Source organism: Poecilia mexicana, unplaced genomic scaffold (assembly GCF_051168715.1).
Source record: "Poecilia mexicana isolate PSO_F unplaced genomic scaffold, ASM5116871v1 scaffold_9, whole genome shotgun sequence".
Taxonomy (NCBI): Eukaryota; Metazoa; Chordata; class Actinopteri; order Cyprinodontiformes; family Poeciliidae; genus Poecilia; species Poecilia mexicana.
In genome coordinates, this window is record NW_028263378.1 from 21,736,116 (window position 1) to 21,756,888 (window position 20,773).

General features: G+C 40.2%; 3 protein-coding genes across 10 annotated transcripts in view; all 3 read right to left on the reverse strand.

Moving 5' to 3' along the window:
- sorbs3 (sorbin and SH3 domain containing 3) overlaps positions 1–8,674 on the reverse strand; it is a 32,803-nt gene extending 24,129 nt beyond the window's left edge. The window contains exons 1-2 of one of the 8 annotated variants that reach the window (XM_088008983.1): positions 8,046–8,674; positions 6,267–6,303 (exon numbers count right to left, since the gene is read on the reverse strand). The gene's annotated coding sequence lies outside the window, so the exon portion shown is untranslated. Of the gene's footprint in view, positions 1–2,775; positions 3,205–6,266; positions 6,807–8,045 lie in introns of those variants that run through there. The other 7 variants (XM_088008982.1, XM_088008986.1, XM_088008988.1 and 4 more) reach the window with 7 other exon arrangements.
- A 505-nt stretch (positions 8,675–9,179) lies between these two features.
- Positions 9,180–10,604, reverse strand: LOC106915738 (E3 ubiquitin-protein ligase NEURL3-like). The gene is made up of 3 exons (XM_014983553.2): positions 10,045–10,604; positions 9,781–9,933; positions 9,180–9,695 (listed from the first exon to the last, which is right to left on the reverse strand). Exons 1-3 carry the CDS (start codon positions 10,541–10,543, stop codon positions 9,508–9,510), a joined length of 840 nt encoding a protein of 279 aa, XP_014839039.2. The 5' UTR covers positions 10,544–10,604; the 3' UTR covers positions 9,180–9,507.
- Positions 10,605–17,673: 7,069 nt separating this feature from the next.
- LOC106915744 (E3 ubiquitin-protein ligase NEURL3-like) lies at positions 17,674–20,622 on the reverse strand. The gene is made up of 4 exons (XM_014983567.2): positions 20,466–20,622; positions 18,693–19,199; positions 18,423–18,575; positions 17,674–18,304 (listed from the first exon to the last, which is right to left on the reverse strand). Exons 1-4 carry the CDS (start codon positions 20,515–20,517, stop codon positions 18,150–18,152), a joined length of 867 nt encoding a protein of 288 aa, XP_014839053.1. The 5' UTR covers positions 20,518–20,622; the 3' UTR covers positions 17,674–18,149.
- Between the last annotated feature and the right edge of the window lie 151 nt (positions 20,623–20,773).

Here is a 20,773-nt window from a genome sequence, read left to right on the forward strand (position 1 = left end):
GTGTGCATTTGGCATTCTTTACTCCAGTACATGTGGATAAAATTAACATCAACGAACAGGGTTGACTGAGCATAAATTCAGCTGTTCTGTGAAAGTCACAGACGCTAGTAAAGGAACATTAGAGAGTTAGCATCACGAAGACCAGGGAACACAGCAGGGAGAAAGCTGTAGACAAATTTAAAACAGGTCCGGGTTATGAAAGGTTGAGCTTCACAAAGAACATGGTACAACCGCAAACATACCAAGGTGTGGCTGTCCATTTAAACTGACAGAAGAACAGCGCTGATCAAAGAAGCAGCTGGGAGGAGCTGCAGAAATCAACACATCAAACTGGACAATATGTTGATGGAACAGTCGTACCATAAGGGCTCCACGATTGTGGCCCTTATGGCACAGTGCTACGAAAACGTTGGGGACACAACGAACATGTCAAAGGACAGTCTCTGGTAAGAAGAAACAAAAATTGCAGTTTTTGGCAGACACTGAAAATGACATGTGCGATTGGAAAACAATCGCTCAACTTTATCCTGAATACCACACACACAGTGTAAAACACGGCGGTGGCAGCAGAATGATGTGGGGTGGTTTTCTGCAGGAGACACAGGCTATCTGTTCAGAGTTCATAGGAAGATGGATGGAGACGAATACAGGGAAGAAATGTTGTGAACTGATGCAGAAGACTGAGTCAGAGCTGCAAGAGGTTCAACGCATGTTCAGTACAAGACCTTTTCAAAGTGAAATTAAGAATCTGAGTTAGAGTTGATTAACTATCTCATCTCTGTCTAAGTCTGAGCTGTGTTAGGAAGAAGAAAGGGCAGACTTACACAAAATCTATAAAGAAACACTTGTAAAGAATTGCAGCTACAATCACAGCAAAAGGTGCAATTGAAACTGCATCCCACACTTTTCAGATTTATATTTATGTGCTCTTTCAAAACCATGTACCACTTTCCTTCCAGGTCACAACAAAGCAGTTCTGTAGAAAGCTACAACAGACAGTCACATTTTAGACAATGTTAAATTTATGAGTTCAATCTAATAACATGTGAAAAGGTTTGATGGGCTTATATGCTGCTGTCACTTAAAACATGTAAAAAATAAAATAAAATTATAAGTCAGATCTTATCACGCATAGATTTGCTTCTCCTCGACAAGTTATATAAGTGGGTCATAAAACCCCTCAGCCCTGGTCCTGGAAGGTGACGGGAGTGCTAATTACAAGCACATTCACTGGATAAATAAATGGACGTTTTATAGACACAATAAATGAGTCACGGTTCAGCTACTCGAGAGGTCAGATCCGTGAGGCTGATCACACAACCGCGCTGCCCTTTTGCAGCTCTGCAGATGTTCAGACGGAGCCCATACAAGGTCCTGCAGCTGTGAGTTTATTATATGTAGTTGTAGCTGCAGATACACAAATTTATCAGGGAGGGAAGTGTTTCACCTCCATGTATGGTGCTTGTCTGGCCAGAGCAACAGGAGGGGTCTGCGTGCTTCTTGTCAATAGAGAGGCAACGCGTTCCCAGAAGAAGCCCCGGGCTCATAAATCAGAGCCTCTCTCAACAAGAGGAGCCCTTTCCAAGTAGATGCAGTGCTGAAGAAGTCGCTTCCCCCACCCCCACCTTACATCTCATTTTGTTTGCTTTTTTTTTTTTGGTCAGATTTGAGAGTTTCAGATCATCAAACAAAAGGTTAATATCAGACAGAGACCAACCTGAGTGATTACAGTTAGACGTGTTAATCACACTGAATGCATTTCTTACTGAAAAAAGTAATTTTCACCTAAAACCACTCGAGGCTTTACAGTATCTGGCTTTGATTATTTCACACCACTGTCAGGAATTTTGCAGCAAAGATGTTTTTGTGCAGAAATGTCTTCACTCAGCCACAATGGAGAGTTATTATGGTCTGTTTAAGGCAGCTCAACTGGATTCAAACATGAACCATAGACCAATCCAAAATCTTTTTTTTTTAATTTATTGTCATTCAGAGGTGGACTTGTGAGTGCTTTTTTTTTTTTTTATAATTGTCCTGCAATATAACACAAGTGGGCTTTAGCTTTCTCATGTTTTCTGCTAGAGAGCTTCAATTGACGGCAGCATCAATTGCAGTCAGTCCTCCAGGTCCTGAAGGACGCAAATGTTTTTTTCAAAGCACTTTAAACCCATTCTGATTTGGTTCTATAAAAATAATATAATTTGAGATCATTTCTCAGTGAAGTCTCAAAGTCAGGGCAGGAGAAAGTACTCTCACAATGCGGGGAAAAAAATGTCCCAAATCCCCATGCCTGTCACTTTGCATCCTCAAAGCTGAGAGCAGTCTGTGGATATGAGCCTCGGCAGCTGGACAAAATGTAATGTGACAAAAAAAAAAAAAAGAGACACAAAGAGAGTCAGGGTCAGCTGTGAAATTCACCCCGACAGTCTGGGGCCCATTAGGCTTAAAATCTCCAGCAGGATGGGAAAAGGATGGAATTTCTTTCCGTTCTCGAAAGCTTCCCTGCTCTATCCAGTTCAACTGCGGCTACTGTAAATACCTATGACGGATGACATATTTGCAGACAATATCCACTAACTCTTTGCACGTGCGTCCCTCTCTCCTTACCTAAAGGAGCCTTGTTTGTACACGCAGCGGCAAAAGACACCAGACACCACGGAACCTGCCTTTAATCCCCAAACAGTCAAACAGGTTACTCCGTACTCTCCAGAAACATCTCTCTATTCACCCACGCAGTTACTACCTGTTGTTTTTAAATTCAGCGGCTGAACTCACCCCCCACCCTGTTGGCGTCGACCTGTGAACTCACGCGTGTTTCTCTCCGCCTCAGCAGCGCACCAACGCCTCGACTCAGGCCCTCGCTGCACTTTCTCTCGCTCCCTCTCTCTGACTCCTGAAACTGGCCAGGACACACAATCTCTCTCACACTCCTAGCCCTTGTTCCGCCTGCCTCCGCGCGGAGGACTTCCCGGTTGACAGCCATCGTCATGGCAACCCACACTTCAGCACTACGTTCAAAAAGGCACCCCCCTCCAGCTCCTCCTGGCCTGTCAGTTTCTACGGACGCCTCCTCCTCACATTGTTGTGATGAGGTGATATATTTGCAGGCAGGCGGGGGGGCTAGTCGAAGGGAAAGGCAAATAGTTCATCACCTTCACCTCCCTAAACGCTGCTCCGTGACTCCCTGATGATTTGTCCTAACTTTATCTCCCTCATGCATTGCTCTCCTTTTGTAGACATGCTTTGTGTGTGTGTGTGTGTGTGTGTGTGTGTCGGTGTGTGTGTGTGGGCAAAGACCAGATCCCTGCCTGGCCAAAGGCTTGATAGGAGGAAAAAGAGCCTCTTCTGTTCCTGCTGCAGCTCTGGAAGTGTTTCAAGGTGATTACTCTATCCCACATAGTCAAGCACTGACAGCACAAGTCCTACAGAGTGTTTTCCCATGATCACACACACACACGCATACACACACACACACACCCCCACACGCATACACACACACACACACACGCACACACACACACACACACACACACACACACACACACACCCACACACACACACACCTACACACACACACACACACACGCACACACACACACACACACACACACACAGCTGCAATTTTGTATGCCAATGTTGAGAAAATAGCTCGGAGCCTGATAGATGTTTGCCCTGGTGAAGGCAAATTATTCAAATCAAGAGATGAGTTCTGTTCCCAGATAAGTCAGTCAAATTTCAGGGCTGATCACCGATTGTCACAGTCAACAACAGCCAAGAAGGAGCACAAGCTGCTGCTTTTGCACGCAGTTATCCTGTACAAATATAAAACCAGGATTTCCAGTTTGCCCACGGCTCTTGCCAATGAAGACAAAGCTCAAAATGTAACTTTTTGACTTGCCTTGGCCCTGTCTCTGCAGCCGGCTGTGCAATACATCCTCACCCTTAATCAGGTCAGACTGTGAGCATTTGAAAAGGGGGAAGAACCTTTACCAGTTAGTGGTGTCAGTGTATTTACTACATGGGAAAGGATGAAAACTACTACCCAGCTACTTATTTTTTCTTTTAGTTACAAATGCAAAAATTATTTCACTGTGAATTTTTAGCTGTAAACTATGTTTTACTGAAAATATTCAGTTATATTCAGTTTTTGGTGCATGAGGGTGGAGGTTTAGCTTCTCATTCCACAAAAAAGAATAGCCTGATTTTTTTTTTTTGGTCAATTGGTTTCCATTTTCTTGGTCTAGAAATACCTTTTTATTTGTCTATTCTAAGCAACAAGAATAATGAGATTTGGGTCAGTCTTTCTTGGAAAACTGTTCCTGTTTTCCAAGAAAGTGTTATTAATCAGATTTCATCAATGTGTCCCTGAGTTTGTTCTTTAGTAAAGGCTGCTGGATCTTTGTGCTCCTTCTTACTACAAAATAAAAATGAAAGAAAAATTACGCTTTGGTTTGTACCTAAAATTTTGCATTTGACAAAAATTTTCCCTGAAAATGTTGGGGTTTTTTTTTTACAAATCCTCTGGAGAATCTAACTCACTGTAGACATGCCCAGTTTAACGCCACCTGCTAAATGTGAGATCATTTCATGGACGTCCAGATATTTTGGCAGTAATAAAACAGGTGATAAAACAGGTGATGGGACGAGTACGCGATTCGAATAAAATGACCAAACTTCATCGTCAGAAATCCTCAGCAATAACTTTGAGACCCAATTTATTTTTTTACAACCTATACACCATCAGAAAAGAAATCCCATCACTCTGCGGTCAAAAAGACAGAAGTCGTGTGAGCTAAAGTTGCATGAGTTCAGACTGAAGTCAGTGCCACAGAAAAAGAAAAAAATGTGCCATATTTTGTGACATGCTGCCGAGGGAGTTTATGCTTTACTCCCAAACTGTGTCTGTGCTCCCAAACTCATTGTCAGTGGAACAAAATACACCTGAAGATAACATCTTTAATGAGTAATCTATTTATTTTGCCATCACTATGCTGGCTGGCTTCATGCTGCAACCAAAGCACTCAGCCCTTTCAATAATTTAGTGCTGTGGCTCGGCTGAGCGAAGCCTGGGGGCAGATATCCATTTACCGGGCCCGACGCCTCATGGGGTTGTTTTCGCCAAACACTTTAGCTCGGGAACATGACGGGCATGCTGGGTAATGAAGGCTCCCAGGAGGGGGAGCTCACTTCATAATGTGCGTCCTGCCGGAGCAGACTTTCACCCCGCAGTCGTCACATCTGACAACCTGTCACTCTACAGCTAAATGAGGCAATCACGCAGGAGGACGCTGGGAGATTTGGCTCGTTCCGCACATTCGGTTCACAAAACAAATACAAGAATGAGCTCCTTTTACTTTTTGTCTCTTTTACCCTGAAAACACAACAACTGAGACGATGAGTCTGGCCCTTCATGGTGAAGGATGGATTCCAGCAGACCATTGCTGCACCGTAAAGACCCATAACACACGGTGCCAGCAGCGCACTCCTGCCGAGCCTCATTAAAAGGATAACGGCCAGATTCCAGTGAGCAAACAAACCATGACATAAACTGGTTATGTAATCCAAACCTACATCACTTGCTGATTATGTCCCAGGGGTTTTTATTGTTTTTTTTGTTTGTTTGTTTCTTATTATTTGTACCACCAGGTTCCCTGAGACAAGAGACAGCAAGTCTGCAGAAATCACAGGATGATAATATCACCAAATGCATTTATGTCTACATGGAGACGTGTACAGGTAGATTTAAACCAAAATGTAAAGAAAAGATAGGAACCTGTTGCTAAATAAAAACTGATGGTTATTTTTGGCAACAAACAGCAGGTTTGGATCATAATCTTAAAAAAATGTACAAATTCCTCTGTGTTGATGCCCGTTGTTGTTTTTTTCCAGAACGTATGAAACTGTAACTCTGACACATTTGTAACAAGTCCAACCTAAAACAGGAGGCAGTTTTCAGATAAAGATCTGGTGATAACCTGTTTCTGAACTCAAGGTGTCAATGTGGCACTAATCTACCTCATGTTACACGTGGTTGCTAAAAAGTTGACCAACAACATTGTGAAGATAACTGAGGAAACATCTCAACAACCAACCCAACAGCAGCCATGCAATGCACTATTTTTTTTTTTTTTCAATCATAAATGACATCAGCGAAAAGGATTTCAAATCAGTTTTCGGTGATAAAGTGAAAAGGTATGAAAATCAGAGCCTCCATGTGGTTTTCTATTTACCTCCCTGTCAGCCTGATCCTGTTAGGAGTTACTTACAGACGAGTGCCGGCTTCACAGCGATGTCTCCACAGCTCTGCGGACGAGAGGAAGTGAATGAAAAGGAAGGAGTGAACCTCACAACCACCACTCCTCTCTCCCTTTTTTCCCCCTCCCTCTTGTTTTTTTTTTTTTTCTTTTCTTTTCTTTTTGAGGACAACAGGGTGGCTTTTATCCCTGCCGAATGATTCAGCCCGGGCTCTGAACGTCTGAATGTTTGACTGGCTCTTCGTGGGCATGCACGCATACGTGAACACGGGGCCTGTGTTTATCGTGTGTGTGAGCTTGTACTTTAAAGCTCATCAGGGAGAAGCTGCTCAGTAATAGTTTCCATCCACAGCTGGAAATAATAGAGATTCCCATCCAGGCACAGGCTGCACTGGAACCACCCTTGGGTGTTTCACATGCTGCTGAGAGAGGGAGTCCGTTTCGATAGCCATCCTAATAAGTGGGACTGAATGACATACGTCATCGTGAAGGGGAGCGCTCATTGCAAAAGCACAAAGTCTTACCAAGAATTTCTGGTTTAGTTTCTAGTGCAAATATATCGGCACACAAGATAAAGTTAACCTACAAGTAACTTTTCAGATAGAAGTCGGAGCTGAATGTTAGTCGGTGACTCCTTAATATCGAAGGCGAAGTACATGAAATAATCTGCCAGTGAAACAAAACATTTTCCCATATTGTAAACTGTAATATGGGAAAAGTTATAATATGGAAAAATGTCTTGTTCCACTGGAAGACTATTTCACTTATAACTCATACTTTAACATCAATATTAAAGAACCACTGACTTAAAATGATTCCTCAATATTAAGTGTCGGTTCAAAGTTACTTGCAAGTTAATTTTGTCTTATTTCAAGTTTACTGAGATCTTTGCACTGAAAACTTGACCAAAAATACTTTGTAGGATTTTGTGTTTTTGCAGTGTAGAATAAATTGCTTATGGGTATTTATTTCAGGAAGACGAGCTGACTGCATCCAATCATTGGTTTGGCAGCGCTCCCTCTTCCTGATGAAGAATATGGCGAGAGTGGAATCAATCAGTCAAATTTTATTTGTACAGCAGCTTTCAGCAACAAGGCATTTCAAAGTGCTTTACATCATATAAACACAAAATTACAACACAGTCAAGAACTTTACATTTCGCACATCAGATTATTGATTAATGTTTCATGATTAGGTTTCAAAAGCAACTCGAAACAGGCGGGTTTTTAGTCTAAATTTAAAGGAACTCAATGTTTCGGCTGTTTTGCAGTTTTCTGGAAGTTTGTTCCAGATTTGTGGTGCATAGAAGCTGAATGTTGCTTCTCCATGTTTGGTTCTGGTTCTGGGGATGCAGAGCAGAAGCAGAACCAGAAGACCTGAGGGGTCTGGAAGGTTGACACAACAACAGCAGATCATTAATGCTAAACCGTTCACTGATTTATAAACTAACAACAGTATTTTAAAGTCTAGGAGCCCTTTTAACAGAAGAAGACTCCCAACAGAACGGGATAGAGTATGATGGGATATTCCCTGGGCATCGAGAGGAAGCACTGGTCCATCAGTACTTTCCATGTGATAGAAAATCTTAGGACATGACAGGACTAAAGACAGCACAAACGCCACTACTGTTTCATATGCCACATTTTGAGAATCCCGATTCTAGAAGAAGTCTGATGGTAAATTCACTTAATTTTTCTTCCTCTGCAGGCGTGTAAAACCATTCCTGACTAAGCTCTGAGATGTAGATATTCATAAAATCACACACACATCCCGTCTTAGTGCAGTACTTACCCTCTCAGTGAGAAGAAAACGGAGCAGTCAAGTGACGATTGTCTTCTTAAATGTTATCAAGTGATTTAGCTGTTTATCTGTGGAAATGTGAAGTGTCTGTTCAATGTCTGAGTAGGTTATCTGGTAATTCCCACTCCAAAGATTCCTTCACAAGGAGATCAGAGGCAGCTTCACTCCGCAATCCAAGATAAATATTTAACAGGTAGACTGTGTGATCAGAGACCAAAGGTCACTCCTCTGTCCATTCCTCTGGAGCTTATCCACACGTCCAACTACTCCACTCTGAGCGTAAGCTGTTCTGACTGGGCCATTCAGATAAGTAGTAAACTCTCATGGAGGAAAAAAGAAATGTCTATTTTCTGGATACTTTGTTCTTATAAAGCTGCAAGAAACTTACATTGAAATCCTCAATTCTGGAGGAGGGGGGAAATGACTAAATGCTTTTTCTGTAACAGGCATCAGTTTAAAAAAAAAAAAGAAACAAGAAAAAATAAAACATGGAGACACATTGCATTTTGCCAAAAGTATCACAACTGATGAGTCTTGCAGGGACATGCTCACACTGCCTCCCAGTGGTTTCAAAATGACTTGCAGCACGTAGAATGTGTGAGTCAATTGATGAATGACTGAATGTAATATGAAGCACTTTGCGGTCCTCTGGGCTTAATAAAGCACAACATAAGTGCTGATCGTTTACCATTTTGCCATAGATAAAGAAGATTCACAGCTACAGCAAACCAGCAGTCAGAACAAACTAGAGGTGCTAATATGCATGATAGTGAATTCATACTTGGATTCAGTAGCTAAATAATTTAATCTAACCCACTTCATTTATATAGTATTTATATAATTTATATAAATCCAATAACTTGTTGGAAACCAGGTTCCCCAATATAGTTATCTGAGACCTGATCCATCGATTTGTTACCATGGCTCCAGCTAGTTTCACTGAACCTTTAACAGATTTAGGCTGGTTGTTAAAATAATGTTTTAAAATGAAATGAAAAGTAAATTAATACTGTTTACCATTGACTTGACCATTAAGAATGATTTTTTCTTCTAAACTTGAACATAAATATTACATGTTGAATGTACTACTGTGCAGAGGAATAATGGGATGAGGTCATCAGTAAGTTGCTTATCTACGACTTTGCTGTTGTAGACAGAGATTTACTGGACTTTAAGACTTTTTATAAGGGAAATAACATCCGTTTCATGTTGTATTTTTTTCTAACTATTTTTCTTTTATACATTTAAAAATGAATATACAATAAAAAAACAAAACATGAGCATGTGCATGCCTACGGACAGTCAGTCAAACATGTCCATGTTTGAATATTATTTATAAAAAAGATTTATCTGCATCTAAGTCCTCTTGAATTTGGTTGCTCAGCAGGATGCAGTCAAAAGGTGCAGTTCATGATGTTTTCTTGGTTACAGTCTTAGTAGTTTCAATTTGATGCTAGCTGTCCCCAGTTCTGGAGATCACGCTGCCTTCGGACGTCACTCCAGTGTCAATCCTCACTCGACACAACGGACAGATGCCAAACTGCACCAAGACTCTGGAGGTGCAGCTGAGGCAGAGGCAGCGGTGGCCACAGGGCAGCGTGATGTCAGCCTCTCGCGTCATACACACCACGCAGCGGTCATCTGCCGACAGAGGAGAGACGTTAAAGTTACAACATGCCAGAATTTCTCCATCCTTACCTTTCATGAGCAAAACAAAATCCAAAACCTGCTGGGATTTCCATGCTTCGGCAGGAGATACAGTCATCGGATTTTTCCCTCTGTGTCGTAGAATCGGGTTTGAGACTGGAGGGCTGTCTGGTGAGAGGGTCAAGTGTAGGACAAGATGTTCTTTTGAAAAGAAAACCCTTTGTCTTTGAGCCTGCAGCAGGGAATCAGTCAGATATTTTTAGCATATGCTGAAGGCTTTGTCAGCAAAGAACAAGAAGATCAGGCTGTTAGTCAAGCAAAATGTGGGTGTGACAAAAGTTACCTAGAAGGAAGATGGAGCACGTCTGGCCGTAGACATCAATCATGGCCCAGAGAGGCTTTCTGACGTCCAGAAAGCCGTCTACCTTTTGCTTCTCGGAGTTTTGAAATTTCAGACATATGTGGCCGTCATCAGTGACCCAGAATTCCAGCACCGAACCTTCCTGACAGCAGGACTCGGGCACAATTGTGGCCCAGTGACCTGAGATTTCCGTGAGGTTGGGCACGGCAATGGGGGGCAGAGGCAAAGATCTGGTTAATGGAGGAACGTTGGTGAAGCCGACGCGCATGGCTCCTTGCCAGTGTGGCACACGTTTCTCCACCAGGACCCGGATCCTCTCGTGGGTCTTCACAGGCCGGCTGGTGAAAACAACACCACCTTTGAAAGTGTCTTCAGCTCTCTGGGCACGTCGACCGCCCTCGCTCAGGCGGATCTCGTGTCCCACAGCCCTGGGATGGAAGGTCAGGGGGCCGAGGCACTGCAGGTCGCAGCTGTGGGTCATGTTCGGATCTGCAGGGGAAGAAAATCACCTTTACACCTTCCTGGATGTCACACCATGAGATAATCTCCACCACAATCATATCAGGATTTTTATTAGAGTTTTGGGTGATTAAATTTCTTTAATTGAGATCTTCATCAAGTTTGATACTTCAATCAAGAGATTAATGATCTCTGATGTTATTTTGTTCATTTTGGAATGATTTTTTTTCCCCATGGTTTCATCAACTTTGATTCCCATTTTATGACCTTCCAGTTTTATTGCCATTATTTAAGTCCTGACTGTATGAAAATCTTTTTCATAAAACATTTAATAGGAGCTGAATTCATAAACATTTCTTAATAACCCGCCAATATATATTTAAAGAACTAGGTATTGTGACTGTGAATAAAAGAATACCTTTGCTGCTTCTTTTTTTTTTTTTTTTAAACATACTTTTCAAGGCATTTTTATTGCAAAAATGATTTTTAAAATAAAAATCCTTTAAAACTACATTTTGATATTTGTTTTTGTTTTCTGTTTCAGGTTTTTCTCTCATTGTACTGAACTTGACATCCGTACCAAATTTCCCGTCAAGACAAGTTGTAGTCATCATGTCATATTGTTGTCGTCTTCTGTCATCTTCTGGCTGTTATCTCATCTGTCTCTCGCTTCAAGCTTTAAGACAGGACACACAATACAGGGGCATGTTTTTGCAAATAGTCATCTTATTAATACTTTCTTATACCACCTTTCACTGGAACTACAGCTGCAAGTCTCTTGGGCGAACTATAAGAGTCTGCTTCTTTTCTTTTTCAAAACTGTGTCTGTAAATGTTATTTTTCCACAGATTCCCAGTTGGCTTTAGGTCCAGACATTTTCAGGTCCTGGAGCTTCTTTTGATGCCGAAACAGCCAGTTTACATTTAACGTTTCCATTTTGTTGCGTTTCATTATATAAAAAAAAAAAAAACAAAAAGAACAAAATACAAGTTTCTATTCACCACATTGTGAAATTTTGTCAAAAATGTGAACTCTGAAAAAATATTTCCTTTTCTCCAATTCAGATCTCAAAGTCTAGTATAGCAGTTTAACTAATAACTCCATGATGAAACAGTTTCGTTTAGTTACGGGGGAAAAAAGGGGTAACACTTTATTTGAAGGGGGGTGAATAAGACTGACATGACACTGTCATAAACATGACATAACACATGTCATGCACATGAATAAGCCTTCATGAATATTTATGACTGTTGTCATAAAGTGTCATTCGGTAAATTATGACACTTTTAATACAAAGTTGACATTATTCAAAATGTCTTTGTTATGACAACTTGACATTAACCAATAATCATTACTGATGTAATTTGTTATAAAAGTATTACTGATTGCACTTTAAAAATTAGATAACTTTATGTTATTAAAGGTAAAGTTTAAACAGTAATGATTTATTATATGGGACAACATTAACAACAACTATAAACGTTAATTAGCACTAATTAATTAACATGAATTACCTAACATCCTGTTTTGAAATAGATTTCAAAACAAGATTTCTAAAGCGAAGAGTTTTAAAAACTGCTTAGCATGCTCTCTGCACCCTCTCAGGAAAGTAAAGAACATTGGCACTATCTTTGACCAGAACATGACATTTAATTCCCATATTAAATCAGTTTATAGGACCTCCTTCTTTCGCACTTTCAGTATTACAGTAATTAGAAATATCCTGTCCAGAGAAATACCTTACTACACTCCTTCAATGTTCACGCTATGCAGCATAATCAATGAGAATAATAGCTCATAAAGTCATCGTCTCCAGATCCAAATTCTTGCTTCAGAAGTAAACTTAAAGCAGTGTGACTACAACAGCACTACTTCCTGGTTTACAGTTGTCCTCTCCCAGTGATTAAAATGTTTCACTCTGCACCTGCACCGTTCCAGAGGTCAGTATGCTGGAAAACTTCATCTTTTTGCTTATTAGCGTTTACGTCATGGTTCGGCTTACAGTGGAACATTTACACTGTAACAGCAAAATCTGTCCCCAGTACAACTCAAGGTGGCCAAAATGAAAGTAGTCACACTTGTTCCTCAGTTTGAGATCCGTGGTTCTAGAGGAGTCAGACGGCTCAGTTGAACTGATAACCTCATCCTGCACTTTCCCTCAGAAGCCCTATAAAAGCCGTTTCAGCATTTCCAGAGCTTGCTCTGGTACAGGGTCTTACTTACCCTCTCTATGAAAGGAAACAACGGCCGCTGAGTCAAAAGTAGTAGAAGTAGGGCTTCTTCAAAATTGTGTAATCCAATAAAATTTAAATATAACAGTAAAACGTCTACGTAGCTTTTCTGTGAATTCCCACTATGAGGATTCCTTCTTGACTCAGCTCGACACTGTAATGATCCCATGTCAATTTTTAACAGGCAGACTTTGTGATAAGAGACCAAAGGTCACATCTGCTCTCGAACGCATCCACACCTCCAATAACACTGCTGGTGTGAGCATTAGGCATTTCACGAATGAAATAAATACTTACAGAGAAAAATCTGTATAAATGACGCTGTTGGTTAGATGTTAGACCAAAAATATAGACAGCAGGGGAGTTTCTACGAGTGGTCTTGAATTACACAACGTCTTGCTTTAAAAGATTTGTCAAACACCAGAAAGAAATCTCTGCAGTTACTAAAAAACATGGAAACTAAATGCATTCTACCCAAAATATCAGAATGAATTTAGCTGCACAGTCTTGCGATGGACATTCAGACCTTCGGTGGCACCACACTGCCCCTCAGTGGTTTCTAAGTTAATTACATAAATCACAGTAAAATATTTTTTTAGAACGACAGATGTCGCTAGAGGTGAGGCTTTACGACAAATCTGTCGCAAACATGTGTATTGGAATAAATTATGTTCAAGAAGGAGACGGGTTCTGGTCCAAAATGTGCAGATTGAAACCAGAACAAAAGTCAAAGACCTTGAAAAGATGCTGGCTGATGTTGATAAGAAAATGTCATTATCCACTGTGAAACATTTCCTATAAATATCTAAGAGCCTTTCAGCAAGGAAGAAGCTTTTACTTCAAAAGAAACCTAAATAGCCAGATTGCAGTTTGCAAAGGCACAAAGACCTCCAAACTTTCTTCCAAACTGACAATAGTGCTAAGCGTCCAACCAAAGTGGTTATAAAGTGGCTTAAGTTCAACAAAGCTTTGATCTCAATCATGTTGAAAAGTTGTGGGTAGATCTGAAAAGGCATGTGCAACTGAGGCGGCCAGCAAACCCGACTCGCTGCACCAGTTCTGTCAGGAGGAATGAGCCAGAACTCCACAAAACTAATGTGAGAAACTTGCGGAAAGAAACCTGGAAAGTTTCACCCAAGTTCATACAGTTTAAAAGACAATTATCCATAAAACCGAAGAAACTTATGTAAACTTCTGAACCCAAAGAAAGCTGCAAAGAAAAAATAAAAGTTCTCTAATTTTTCTGGCATTTAACAAATAGAAATAATGTTGGTATTTATAGGTAATCTAAGACAGAGATGAAAAAAAATCCCTGTGCATTTACCTTTTTATTCAGTGTTCAACTATATATACTTTCACATAAAATGAAAGAGAATTTACTTGTTCAATTGAAAGAAAGGAAAAGCTTTTGTAAGGATTTGGTTTTTCTGTGTGTCACTTTAGTTCCTGTGTTGTCTGTCTGCCTTTAATTGCCCCCAGCTGTGTCTCGTGTTCCCTGACTACCCCTTGTGTATTTAGTCCCACCCGTGTTCCCTGCTCCTCGTCGTACATCATTTCTCTACACCTTGTCTCAGGTCTTGTTGGTTTATTTCGGTGCCAGTTGTTACCAGTGTTAGAGCACCCTGCCTTCAATGCTCACCTGTGCTACCTGGACCTTCTGTAAACATTCATCATCATCATTAAATCTTCATTTCCTCACTACAGCCTGGGTCCACCACGTCCATGTCACCGCCTACAACCATAAAACATGACAGTTTTTAGCTATCACGTTTACGGTATATCATTTGAGTGATAGGACAGACGGATTTATGATGAGGATGTTTTTGTGGAAGGCACTCTTATCTTGTACTAGAAATGCACAATAAATAATTTCCACGCTTATCCAGTCACAGATTGCTTTTGATATAACTTCTGTGACCCTGATCGTATTTAAAAACATGACCTAAGACAGTTTACAGACCCGGCTGAGAGTTGTCTATGGGAGAAAGCCCGGCTAATAATACCTACAGTTATTGCTTCTTTCAGTGTCGACACTCTTCGCTCAGGTGGCTCTCGTTTCCCACAGCCTTGGGATGGAAGGTTAGCGCAAATGTTACACTTTTTATCTAAGATATAAATCTATACCTTGGCAGTCAAACTGTAAACACATTGCAGGACTAATTTATGATTTATCGTACATGTCAGGACAATAAGCATCTTTCCCTGGTTTGACAACCGTAACTATAAACAGATGCACAAACGTATAGAAATGAATCATGAGGGTTTGGTCTGTAATGATTAGCATTCATTAGGAGTGCAGCTAATCTTTCTCAGAAGCCATAAAATAAACGCATACCAAGAAACAGCTAGCCATCCTGTCTGATAAAGTAACTGATAAATATATAAATATGAATATGTAAATGAATACATATAATATAAATATATAACACGTTGATGAATGTATAACATTCAAAGAAAGAAAGAAAGAAAGATAAAAACCAAGAAATAAAAAAAGAGAAAAGAAAAGAAATAAACAAAGAGAGCTCCCGATTCCCTATTATGAAGGATGGAATATGATATATGTGATCATGGAGCACAAAATGTTTGAAGGGGCTGAAGATGCTGAGGAAAACCTGCTTCTAGGCAAAACTCAAGGACAAAATATAGCACAAGGTCAGACTGTGCTGAGCCTTGGTCTGTGTTCCCCAGTTTTATTTGCAGACTTTCACAAAATGCATTTTGCACTCAGAGTATTCATGACTAATTTCCTTCTGTGTGTGAAGCGGACTTTGTCTTGGTTAGTTTTGAAGATCACTATCAAAACACACCATTCAGCAACACTCGGTGGAAAATGTCTGAAGATATGAAGGATCAGAGACAGATGAGCAGGTAAAAAAAGGAAACGGCAGAAAAAAATATATTCACTACCCTGAACAATCTAGAAAATGCCAGATATGTGGCCAGATATACTCTTAGTAATATTTTTGTGAAAACTGTGAAATCGTTTGCCACATACACATTTGAATGACTAAAAACTTTTTCTTCTTGAGTGGACATTGAAACTTTTTTTGTAATCATAAGCTTAAAAAAATCTTCAGTTTGTTCTTTCTAAAAATGAAAAAAAAAAAAAAAGCAGAAAGAAGTAGACAAGGAATTGGCCAAAAAAGTTATCACAACTAATGGTGTGAAACTAACGATGGTGGTCACACTAACGATCTTCTTCTCATATCTAAATAACAGAGCTCTGTAGCTGTCCTTTCTGGCGAGCAGGTTTGTTTAAGCGCTCATTCAGCTCTCAGAGCTCCTGCTGATTCGCTTCACTGTGGGAAATATCCATGCAAAATAATTATGCACAATTACTTATTTTTGTGAAACCTCCATTTAAAAATGAGAAGATGGAAAGAAACAACAAACCATAATGAAATCAACATTTAATCGCCCAGCAGCGAAAGAAAACATATGATCAAATCGAGAACACTTCCTTACAGTGTAATAAACACTCAATTTGTCAAAACAGAGTGTCAAACAGAAAGTGAATTCATCCTTTTTCCTAGAACGGTGAATCTGTAACCAGTCAATCTTTAATGAATTATTAAGCTCTGGGTTAAATAAGATTCTTGCCGACACCTTTAGGTTGCTGATGCAGGGCATTTCTTGTGGCATCAGCAGCATCTCTGCGTCAAGCTCCAACACCTCGACTGCGTTTTCGGTTCATCTAAACCCGTCTTGTTAATCGTTGACTTTTCAGGAATGATAACACGCATCAAATATGAAAAACAAGACAGTAAATAAGTCAGAGTGAAACTGGCCGATGCATCCGGCCTAATTGGGACAGACACAGAGCAGAAGAGGGTTGACAGGGGCTTTGTTAAACCCGTAGGTCGGGTCCAAGAAAGTAAAACCTCGACCTCATTTCTTAAGAAATAAAATAAAATATTGTAAACTATATTCTTATTTTCCAATCTGACTTTACAATGAAATCTAATCTCCACTAAATTCATAGTGCATAATTCTGCAGTCTTTCAAAACCAACTTTTGAGGAGCTTTTCTATTAGCAGGCTGACATGAAGGAACATTTTGCGTTATGTGATGGGGAAAGCGGCTGGAAGTGAGTTTTAAAAAAGAAGAAGAAACAGAAAAGCCTCAAATGACCTTTATTGTGATTACATTATTACAGAAAAGTCTAACATGTAATCCTAATTTTTCTTTAATTATCTTTTGTGCATTTAGCTGATTTTCTGTTAAGATTTTCTTGTCCTTTTTTTCTATACCTTTTCATCTTGTTATACTTACTGCAGTTGCTGAAATTCATTTGGGTTTAACTGATTTTTTTTATCATTTTCAGTCAGTATTTTATTATGTTTTATTGTGTGCTAGCTCTGTTTTAATGCGCTTATCATGATTTTTTTTTTTTTTTTGCTATGCTCATTAGATATTTTATGTCAAAGTTCAGTCACAAGTTGTTCGGACAAACGTCAACTCTATTAGAAACACATTTCTGTGCGTCTTTCTCATTTCTGTGCTTAATCTTCTTAAGCTCTTTCTTTTTCTCTGCTGTTGTGTTGCGAGTGTTAACACATTTTTTATTTTCCCAGGCTTTTATCTCTTGATCTTACTTATGTTGCTTTTATGTTTTGTATGGTTTTAAGGTTGATTTCTTTTGTACAGAGCTCTGTGATTTTTTATCTGTGAAAAGCGCTTTATAAATAAACTTTACTCATCAGTTTCGCCTGCTTCAGCCCATGTTATGTCACAAGGCAATCATTTCTGCAACAGGTTTCTGTGTTAAAATCTGCTGTCACCTCTCCCATATCGGAGAGCTTCAACTCCACTGCGACGCAGGTTTTCTTTAATATTTGAAGGACTTTATGGAAGTCAAATAGGTTTAAGTCGATACTGTTGTCAGACATTTAATTGAAACAAGCATCCCGTCACACAAATCTTCTGAATGTAGTGTGGTTTATTTTTATGTCCACAGTTTGCAATAATAATAACAATACAAAAAAATCATTCTGAATTATATACATTTTATCCCTGAAAAATACTTACAAAGTATTATATTTACCATTTAAATAACATCCTGAGTCCAAATAAGACTTTACAAATAACAACAAAAAAAGTGCTTTAGAAAAATAAAACGATTTTGTCTTTTTTAAAAAGCAATCATTAGCAACGATAAACACACTAGCAGCATCTCAGAACCTTTACTCCTGTACTAGATTCAGGTTTATTCATTTTTAAAATCCTGGCTTTACTTCACTCAGGGGATTTTTTTTTCCTTCAGAAATCCCCGATTACTGGCTTCTGTACCAGGACACATTCAGTGTTCGCTGTCTCTAGTGTTACAGTCTGTCACTAGTTTGCATTTGATGCTTCCTGCAGCAGGTTTGGCGATCAGCCAGCTCCAAAGGGTCACTTCTACGTCACTGTAGGAGAGCTGATCTCCAGTCGACACAGCGGACAGGTACCGAACTGCACCAGGATTTTGGGGGTGCAGTGACTGCAGAGGCAGCGGTGGCCACAGGGCAGCGTGATGTCCTTCTGCCGCACCATGCACACCACGCAGAGGTCATCTGTGAGCAGAAGAGAGAAAAAACAATACAATTACGAGACATTCGGGTGACTCCATCGTTCACTTGAATGGGTAAAACAAAAACAAAAAAAATCAAATGACGTTGGCAGAAAACGTACCGGCTGGGATTTCCATGTTCAGGCAGGAGACGCAGTCATCAGAGTTTTCACTCGGCGTTGTATTTTCAAGACTGAAAGTGGAGGGCCGTCTGATGGGAGGCTTAGGTAAAGGGCAAGATCTTTTCTTGGAAAGAAAACCCTTTGTCTTTGAGCCTGCAGCAGGGAATAATTCAGAGAATTATTGATATTTTTAGTGTATGCCACAGCCTTTGCAAAGAACAAGAAGATCAGGCTCTTAGTCAAGCAAAAGGTGGGTGTGTTAAAAGTTACCTAGAAGGAAGACGGAGCAAGTCTGACCGTAGACATCAATCATGGCCCAGAGAGGCTTTCTGACATCCACTTTCGCTTCTATCCTTTGCTTCCTGGAGTTTTGAAATTTCAGACATATGTCGCCGTCAGCTGTGACCCAGAATTCCAGCGCAGAACCTTCCTGACAGTAGGACTCGAGCACAGGGGTGGCCCAGTAACCCGAGGTTTCGGTGAGGTTGGGCATAGAAATCGGGGGCAGAGGCAAAGATCTGGTCGATGGGCGAACGTTGGTGAAGCCCACGCGCATGGCTCCTTGCCAATGTGGGACCTGCCTCTCCACCAGCACCCGGATCCTCTCGCTGATCCTCACACAGCGTCTTGTGAAAACAACACCACCTTTGAAAGTGTCTTCAATCCTCTCGGCACGTCGACCGCCCTCGCTCAGGCAGATCATGTCTCCCAGGACCCTGGGATGGAAGGTCAGGGGGCCGAGGCAAGAGGAGTCGCATTTGTGGGTCATCTTTGGATCTGCGGGGAAAGAAAATCACCATTAAAACTTTATGGTGATATCAACAGGTTATGTTTATTACATTTACACAAAAACAGGAGCTGCACTATAAAACCAGGACACGTAGTTTAACACAACATCGTGACAGGTAGACAGTAAAACCTTCAACGTAAATGTCTCCCTTTATGGATTGCAAGGTTGCAGCAGGGATAGTCAACCGAACTTTACTAGTTTAACAAGTTTAGCTGCAGATAAATTTGTAAACATATTATACAATAGCAGCCACGCTTGGTTTCACTTTGACAGGTCTGTCAGGGTTTGGCAGTCTTCCCATTTGATAATTGCTATTAGCTTGCAGTGAGTGCAAGAAAATGATTTGACTTACAGTGACAAGTGATCTTCATAAACCACAAGTTCAGTTCAGAACAATCCCATTTACTTCATATTCCTGCTGTCTACTTTTGATCTTGTTGCAGGCCTGACTGTTTAAGCACAACTTAAGCAGTTGCGTAAGACTTTGTCAGCAAAGAACAAGAAATCGTGAGTAAATCTACCTAAAGGTGATCTGCAAACTAAATAAAACGGGTTAATCTCTCACAGGATTCTCAGAACGTCCCGACACAATCTTGACCTCAAGCGCTTTTGTTTACTTTCATTTCCTTATCACATTACCACCAGAGGAAGCGGCGGTCGGATTGCACATTTTGGCTTTCAAACCATGGGTAGTGCTGGTGTGCAGAGTGACCTGCTGGAGTCCATGCATGTCAGGACTTGTCTTTAATACACTAATTGTTGAAATCAGGTTAGGCTAGAAATATTTGCCGCGTCTTTTACAACGCTTCTAGATCTTACAGTGAGTCATCTACAAATCCCCCGGCATAGATTCCAACTCACTGCGTACTGGTCAATAAACATTCCTATCTAACATCACGTTTCCAGTTTTCTACTATACACGGTTTATTGCTCCAGGAGTTACATTATGGAGTTGTTTGAAGTCTCCATAAGTCTTCTCTTACCACCTGTTTTACAACCAACTTATGTTGCTTCTGCTTATTTTCCCTGCTATTCTCATTTTTCAGTAACTTTAAGAGTTTAAGTTACAGGATTGTTTTTTTTTTTGTTGTTGTTGTTGTTTTATAAAACGCACATTTTCTGATTTTGTAATTTTAGCTTTTTTCCTACTTTCATAAACAAAAAGCATCTTACATCCTTAAATGTTTTTTTTAAACCTAAAAGAGGCATTTTCAATTCAAATATGAAATGAAGACAAGTTGCAGAAATCTTACCAGTCTTATTATTGTGGTCCTCTCTCATCTTGGAGCAGATGCAATCTTTCATATGTAGACACGGGAGCTGTGCTCTCTCGTCTGTGTTGCGGTTTGGTTATGATCAAGTGGGAGTGTTCTGACCTGCTTTAAAGCGAAGCGCACATGTGGTTTGGAAAACAAAACATCCACTCAGTAAGTGAATGAAAAGAGGAAGGGGGCGGGACAGTGGGAGGTCAGAATCAAACTGGAATTTTACCCAACACTTTCTCATGTGACTTCTTTTAGAACTTTTGAAAAAAAAAGAAAAAAGGTTTGTAATTTACCTT

Bases quoted from the DNA above. Each gene is read 5' to 3' on its own strand.
- LOC106915738 (XM_014983553.2), bottom strand. From the start codon at position 10,543: ATGACCCACAGCTGCGACCTGCAGTGCCTCGGCCCCCTGACCTTCCAT. The intron at 9,934-10,044 runs GTAACTTTTGTC...TCCCTGCTGCAG, and splicing joins GTGCTCCATCTTCCTTCTAG to GCTCAAAGACAAAGGGTTTT. The intron at 9,696-9,780 runs GTTTTGGATTTT...CTCTGTCGGCAG, and splicing joins AAGCATGGAAATCCCAGCAG to ATGACCGCTGCGTGGTGTGT.
- LOC106915744 (XM_014983567.2), bottom strand. From the start codon at position 20,517: ATGAAAGATTGCATCTGCTCCAAGATGAGAGAGGACCACAATAATAAG. The intron at 19,200-20,465 runs GTAAGATTTCTG...CTTTCCCCGCAG, and splicing joins GGACCACAATAATAAGACTG to ATCCAAAGATGACCCACAAA. The intron at 18,576-18,692 runs GTAACTTTTAAC...TCCCTGCTGCAG, and splicing joins TTGCTCCGTCTTCCTTCTAG to GCTCAAAGACAAAGGGTTTT.